The sequence below is a fragment of the Falco cherrug genome, chromosome 10 (genome assembly GCF_023634085.1).
Source record: "Falco cherrug isolate bFalChe1 chromosome 10, bFalChe1.pri, whole genome shotgun sequence".
Taxonomy (NCBI): Eukaryota; Metazoa; Chordata; class Aves; order Falconiformes; family Falconidae; genus Falco; species Falco cherrug.
The window spans coordinates 17,500,424-17,507,862 of NC_073706.1; the positions used below are offsets into that span (position 1 = coordinate 17,500,424).

The 7,439-nt window shown below is 62.9% G+C and overlaps 1 protein-coding gene across 1 annotated transcript; it reads right to left on the reverse strand.

The window, feature by feature from the left end:
- Positions 1-96: 96 nt before the first annotated feature.
- Positions 97-7,412, reverse strand: VPS51 (VPS51 subunit of GARP complex). Its single transcript, XM_055722760.1, has 10 exons — positions 7,171-7,412; positions 6,305-6,434; positions 6,063-6,209; positions 5,536-5,758; positions 4,059-4,800; positions 3,598-3,816; positions 2,579-2,800; positions 2,057-2,178; positions 1,494-1,581; positions 97-867 (listed from the first exon to the last, which is right to left on the reverse strand). The coding sequence occupies exons 1-10, from the start codon at positions 7,372-7,374 to the stop codon at positions 607-609; spliced, it is 2,358 nt and encodes a 785-aa protein (XP_055578735.1). The 5' UTR covers positions 7,375-7,412; the 3' UTR covers positions 97-606.
- Between the last annotated feature and the right edge of the window lie 27 nt (positions 7,413-7,439).

A 7,439-nucleotide genomic window follows, 5' to 3' on the forward strand; every position in this document is an offset into this window, starting at 1 on the left:
CCCTACACACCCCCACTGCCACTCCAGGGACACAGGCATTGGTCCCCGTTAGGTCTTGTCCTGTCCCCATCCCAGGCACAGGCAGGGGTCACAACACACAGCTCACACGTTTTATTTATTGTCCCCAACTGTGACAAAGAGGCTGTGCCTAGGGTGTTCCCAGGCACGAGGGGGTATACCAAGGTGGGGGATGACATGGTGTGTCACTGGGGCCACAAGGACAACAGAGGGTGTCAGTATATGTTGAAGGGGTCACTGGGGCAAGGGGACAATGTGGGGTGCTACCAGGGCTGGGGGAGGAGTATGTTGACAACATGGGGTGACCCTGTGCCGGTCTGGAGACAGGGGGTGTCCCTACATGTTGCCATGCGGGGGGATATGAGGCATCGTACTGCGTATGGAAGGACACATGGAGTGTCCCCATATACGTGTGGGGATACAGGTCTGTCCCCAGAAATCTAAGAGGACCTAAGACATGTCGCCCTCCCGGACACGTCCCTGCTCAGCTGCTGTGCCCCATGGTGACACAGATAGCCCGTGGCCCTGTGTCTCACTGCTATGTGATGCCGTGTCCCGCACATCAACCCAAGCCTGTGTCCCCACGTCCTACCCCCGCTCGCAGATGAGCTCGATGACACTGTGCTCCATGGGGACAGGGTCGAGGCAGCGGTGGGCGGCGCTGGCAGCCACCTCATCCAGCAGCCCCTGCACCACCCGCTCGTCAGCGGCGAAGCGCCAGAGGTAGAGCTGCAGGTAATGGCCATCCACCTGCACCTGCTGCAGCCCGAAGCGCCCCAAAGTCCGCAGCCGCACACACTCCAGCAGCGTCTTCAGGCTGATCTTGATGATCCCTGTCAGCACCGACACCTGGGACACGGGGACAGCAGGGACACGTGATGTCCCCACATCCTCGTGCAGGTGTGACTCCGGGCATTCCTGCCCTGGTCACCAGCCCCAGGGATCCCCCCAAGTCCCAACACGTGGGATGTGGGGACACATGGTGCAGGGGAAAGGGGGCTCCTGCAGCCTGGATTCTTCAAGTGCAGGGAGGCTTTAAGTCCCATCAGCATGGGGACATGGAGTACACCCTTGTCCTGGGTGCCACTCCCAAGGACCACCCCCCAAGCCTGGACACGTGGGACAGTGGGACACAGGGGACACATGGCACAGGGGGATGGGGACACTCTTGGCCTGGCTGTTGGGAGCACAGGGAGGCCTCGGGTCAAGTTGACACAGAGGCAGTCTTGCCCTGGTCACCAGCCGCAGGGACACCCTGACCCCGGCACCTAGGACAGGGGAGCATCAGGGGACAGTGGGAACACCCTTCTCCTCATCATCAGCTCCTTGGGACCCCCTGGGCTCCAGCACCTGGGTCACGCAGACACCAGGGACAGCTGACAGCTGGGAAGGTGGGCACTTTAGGGACCCTGGGGACACAGGGACCAGGGGCCCTGGGGACATCTAGGGACATGAGGAAAACCCCACAGCCTCACCTTGTTGAACTCGACAGGGCTGAAGATGTCAATGCGTTCAGAGAAGAGCTTCTGGATGTTGCTGAGCAGGTGGGTGTCCATGGGGGCACTGGAGACGGACACAGGGACAGTCAAGTATCCGAGAAAGCCAAGGGATGTGGGGGCAGGGACTGCCAGGAGACACGGGGATGGGGACACCTAGATGGTCAGGGGATGTTGGAATCGTTTGGTGATGCAAAGGCAGGGGAACGTGAGGACGGGCGGTGGATGTGGGGACAGGACACAGAGAGACAAGACACTCATGAGACACAGGCACATGGGATCATCAGGGGATACTGGGACTGTGAGGGGGGAACATGCAGATGGCTGGGACACATGGGGATCACCAGGGGATACTGGGACATTCTCAGGAGACGAGGATGGCCAAGGGATTTCAAGGTGGTGAGACAACACTGGGACAGTCTGCAAACACAAAGAATCTTATGGGGAAGATGTAGCAGGTACCACAGGGGTGACACAGGGAGCACAGGGGTGACAGGGTGGCCCTGGGTGTGACCAAGAGGTGCCCGGGTGACAGGGCTGACCTGGGGGTGTAGCTGGGGGCGTAGCGCCCAGGTGCCCGTGAGCTGCTGTAGACGGAGAAGGCGCGCCGGCTTGAGTCACTGCTCTGCGCACGTCGCACCCCTTCCTCGAAGAGCTGCCCCACCTGCAGCACCGCACCCTCTCAGGGCTGGTATCCCACAATCACCCCAAAATACCCTCTGGGACCCCACCCCAAGCCACCCAGGATCCCTCAAATCCTCTGTGACCCTCCCAAAGCTGCCTAGGACCCGCAAAGATCCTCAAGAACCATATAGGGACCTCGGGCATCCCCTCTTGACACTTCAGGACCTGCTGGGATTCCCAACTCTCCCAGGAACTCTCTGGGACATCTGGGAACTGCCAGGGGACTTCAGAGACCCCTGCAGAGACCCTCTGGGGACTTCCTGACCCCTCAAGGACCTTACGAGAGCCTCAGGGCCTCTCCAGGGACCCTCTCTGGGATACCTGGAACCCCCACCCCCCGGGAGACTCCAGCCCCTCTGGGCTTCTGGTGTTGTCCCAACCTGGACATCGATGGCAGTGATGTCCTCAACCACACGCTTCATGACGGCACGAACATTGCGGGGCTCGACAGTGCCCAGCCAGTCTCGTGTCTCCACACTCTTCCTGAGCATCTGTGCCACCGCGGCGCCCTGGACCTGCACGTAGTGATCGAGCAGCCGCTGTGCTGCCCCCCGCGCCTCTGCACACAGTACTGGTCCTGGTGTCACTGCTGGGCCTGTGTCCTGGGGGAGCAAGGGACATGGAGACATGTAGGAACACCCCCCACACCTCTGCACTCAGCGCTGTATCCCCAGGCCATGGGGCCAGTGGTGACAAGGGACATGTGGGGGTGCCCCCTGTGCCTCCACCACCTGATGTCTTGGGGGCACAGGGACATCAGGGGACTCATGGCATGCTATTCAGGCTACCCCACCTGCAGCAGCATTGCTGTCATGTATCCTTGGGGCATCTGGGGGGACTTGGGGACAAGCAGAAGCCCCTTGGGGACATGTGGAGGTACCCTCGGGGATGTTTGGGACACACTATCACAGGTAAGGACCCTTGAACCCCCACTTGCAATGCCATCCCCAGGGTCGTGTCCTGGATGGACACAGGGCGATGGCAGGTCACAGGGAGGAACTTGGGACATTTTGGGGTCCCTCAGGGACATTTCAGGGCAGACAAAGACAGAAGGAAGGGCTTCATACCTCCACAAGCGCCATCGTCCCCACCACCACATTCTGGGTGGATACAGGGCTACTGAGGAACCTGCAGCCATCTAAGGTACCACAGGGCCAATCGGGACACCCTTGGGGCCATTTTTGGGACCATCAGAGCATTCTGGATCCACTCAGGGATGTTTTGGGGAGCACAGACAGAAGGAAGATCCCCATGCCTCCACACACACCATGTACCACCACTGCGTCGTCAATGGACGCTGGGACACTAAGGGATGCAGAGCCATTCTGTGACATCTTGGGGACATGCAGGGTCCTCTTAGGGCCATTTTGGGCTAACTGGGGCAGTTCTGGGGGCTCACCTGGGGAGGAAACTGCTCATCAGTTAGGGTGAGGATGTAGCTGATGGTGGTGGCCTCATAGTCAAGACAGAGGCGGGCAAGGAGCAGCAGCAGGGCCGGGGGGGCTGCAGGGGCCCCTCGCTCAGCTGGGCCATCAGCGAAGCCACGGGTGGTGCGGCAGAGCCAGCGCACAAAGGCCACCACCAGCCCTTCGTGCACTGCCTCCACACAGAACTCCCCCTGCAACCAAGAACGGGGAGTTACACCCCAAAAATAGCACCCTGGGCCCCCGAAAACCCACAAACTACCTTGTACAAGCTCCAAACCGCCACAGTGAGCCACAAACTGCCTCATGTAACCTCCAATTCGCGTGCCCCCCCAGCCTGCCCTGTGCAAGCCCCGACCTGCCCTGTGCCACCTGCAGACTTCTGTGTGCCGCCCCCAGATTGCTCCAGACACCCCCACACTGCCTCACAACCCACCTTGAAGTAGGGCAGGCTGGCGAAGGCGACATCCTTGGCAGTGAAGAGCTGCACGTAGGCCAGGACGGCCTTGAGCTGGCCAAGGATGGAGGCCGCGAGCGTGGCCAGGAGGTCGGGCAGGCCGGGGCCCTCCTTGCCCGGGGGCCGGGGGGCAGCCAGCGCCTGGCGCACGTCACCCAGGCACCCCAGGAAGAAGGTCTGCAGCGCCCGCAGGTAGCGATCGACCCGCTCACGTGCCGCCCGGGCCACCAGCGCAGCACCTGCCTCGGCCCCAGCCTCGGGCAGCAGCTCAAGGAGGGCACGGAGGCGACGGTGGAAGCGGTCAAGCGCTCGCACCAGCAGTGAGGTGTCGCCCAGGCCCCGCTCCAGCGCCAGGCGTCGCTCCAGCAGCTCGAAGTAACGGGTGGTGAGGGTGGCGGCGAAGGTTTCCAGGCGGCCATCCCAAGCCCCTGGGCGCCCCTCGAAGAGGCTGCGGTACGAGGCCGCGAGGAGGCACAGGTTGCCCACAAAAGCCGAGCTGCCGCGGTCCACGAAGTCAAGGATGTCAGAGGCGGGGGGTGGCGTGGTGGCGGTGCCGGAGGGGTCGGCTGGGGGAAGCTCAGCCTCCAGAGCTGCCAGCTCAGCCTCGAGGCGGGCACCAGCATGGCTCAGGAACTCCTCACACAGCTCCTCAGGTGGCTCTTCCAGCTGCAACAGCATCTCCACGCACTCGGTGAGCTCCTTGGGGTCCAAGGTGTCCTCCCTGGGGGAGTGGGGGAAACAAGGGGGTTACTTAGTGTAAGGTAAGGTTCTGGGATTAACAGCGGCACCTCAAGAAACCAGGGAACAAGCAGTAAAAGTCATCAGTAGGCTTCAGAGTAAAAAGTAATTATTCAAAACACAAAGGGGGATGAAAAATACTGAAGAGCATCAACATGTTCTGAAGTTAACAGCGAGTATTGTAATAAAAAACTGACTAAAGATCATCAGTAGGTTCCAGAGTTTACATTAATAATGAAAAAGCACTAAAACTCCTCAGCAGGTTCCAGAATTATCCCTTTACCATAAAGATGGGAGAAAAAAACTCTGCATAATGTAACGTTTTAAAAGCTCTCAGCAGTGGTCAGAATTATTCCCTTCACTCTATGAATATTCTGCACAAAGGATTGTTCCTGGGGTTGCTACCAGTATGCTCCAGGGGAAATTCCCTCCTCCCTAAGAAGTTTTTTTGGGGCTGTTATCATTAGGCTCCAGATTTAACACCCCCAATCCCTTGAAAAGCTGTCTCCTGCAGCTGTTACCAGCAGGTTTTGGAGATGGTACCACAACCACCATCACCACCTACACGAAGGCTCTTCACTGGAATGGCTGTCTCCAGAGTGAACCGCCTCCTTCCCCCCAAGGCTGCTTCCCAGAGCTGTCAGTAGGCTCCAGAGTGAACACCCCCCAAACCTCCATTTCCCAGAGCTGCCAGCAGCAGGCGGCAGAGCGAACACACCGGAGGCGTGCGCGGAGGCGCTGCGCCAGGTCGGCCATGATGGCGTGGCTCTCATCCTCGATGGCACGGAAGGAGGGCAGGTGGCGGTAGTGACGGAGCACGGCACGGGCGCGGGCGTGGCAGCGCAAGGCTCGTGCAGGCTCTGCCCCCGGCGCTGCCCAGCGCCGCAGCCGCCCCGGCACCTCCACCAGGGACTGCAGCTTCCGCAGCAGGGCCTGCACACCTGCAGCCAGGGATCCAGCAGCAGAGTTGGGGGGGGGGGAGGAGGAGGGGGCAAGGAAAGGGGTGGGGCCAGATTGCAGGGCAGGGCCAGGAGCTGGATCTGCCCCCCTGGGGTCCACTCCCCCCAGATCTGCTCCTCAGCCCTCCCACTCCATTATCTGCCCCCGATCCCTGGATCTACCCCCCCAAGCCCCCCGATCTGCCACCCTCGGGGTTTCCCTGCATAGGCCCCTCAGCCTTCCTCCCACAATCCGCCCCCCAACCCCCCCCCGATCTGTCCCCCGGGACCCTCCCCCTTCCCATACCAGCAAGCTGGGCACCACGGCGGTGCCGGTCCTGCAGTGCGGCACTGACACGGGCACTGGAGGTGCTGATGGCCTCCATGTTGGCAGCCAAATCGTCCATCTCTGCCTCCATGCGCCGGAAGTCGACCTTCATCTTTCGGATGGTGTCTGGGGAGAAGGAACCAGGCATCTGGGGTCCTGTGGCTGCCCAGGACCCCCCCTGCTCCCACCTAGGCGCCCAGGTCCACCTGCTGGGTGCTCACCAGTGGCGGAGATGAACTTGTTGTAGTTCTCGTAGAGCAGCGTCTGCATGTCACTGTCGAGGGCACGGATTTCTCGCCCCAGCGCAGCCTCACGGGCCAGCAACTGCCCCAGGGGGCATTCACTGCGCACCTGGAGGGGGGCAACAGCTGCACAATGGCCCCCAACCCCACTGCTCCCCACCTCGGTTACCCACTTTACCCCTGGTAGCCTCCAATTGCCCCTCTGGGCTCCTTGCCTGCCCTCTGGGGCCCTAACTACCCTCCACAGCCCCTCTGGGATCCTCACCTGCCCCTCGAACCCCCAGCTGCCCCCCCATAGTCCTCCCACCACCACCTGCTGCCCCCCTCACAGCCCTAACTGCCAGTGGGGAGCCCCACCTGCCCCCCCGGCCCCTAAATGCCACCTCGCACCCCCCTGGCATGTGGAAACGTCCCCCAGGAGCCTCCTCCTGCCTGCCGGGGCCCTCCTGGCACCCTCCACTGCCCCCCACCCGTCCCCCAGGGACTGCCACCTGCCCCGGGCCCCCATCGCTGCTCCAGAGGGCCCCAAGGCCACCCCCACGCAGGAAGATCTACAGAGTCCCCGCACAGCCCCTCCCTGGGGGGCTCGGGTGGTGCCGGGGGGTCGCAGGGTCCTTCGGGGGCCCTGAGGGGCGCCCCCCTGCCCGGGCCCGCCGGGGGGGCGCTGGGAGGAGCTGCCGGCGCCGCCGAGGGGGGCCTGGGCGCTGCAGGGCGATGCCGGGGGCCCCTGACCGACCCAGGGCTGCCGGAGCGCCCTGCCAGTGCGGGGCGGGGGGGAGTCTCCACCTCGGCCCGGGGGGCTCCCAGGGGCGAGGGAGGGAGGTCGCTGCGGAGTCAAAGGCCACCTTAGTGAGGAAAACTTCCGGGTCGAAGTGGGGCCCGTTGATGTCGGCGGGGTCCGGGTCCGGCTCTGCCGCCTCCGCCGCGGGCGGGCCGTAGTACCGCTGGAGCGGCCCATGGGGACGTCGCCACCCGGTGCCGCTGCCGGTACCGGTGCCGGCTTCGGGGCTACCCCCAGCCCGGCTCTCCGCCGCCTCCACCTCCGCCATCGCGCCGGGCCGTCCGGAGCGGCCGCCACTTCCGGCCCCGCCCCCCCGCGCCTCTTCCGCCGGAA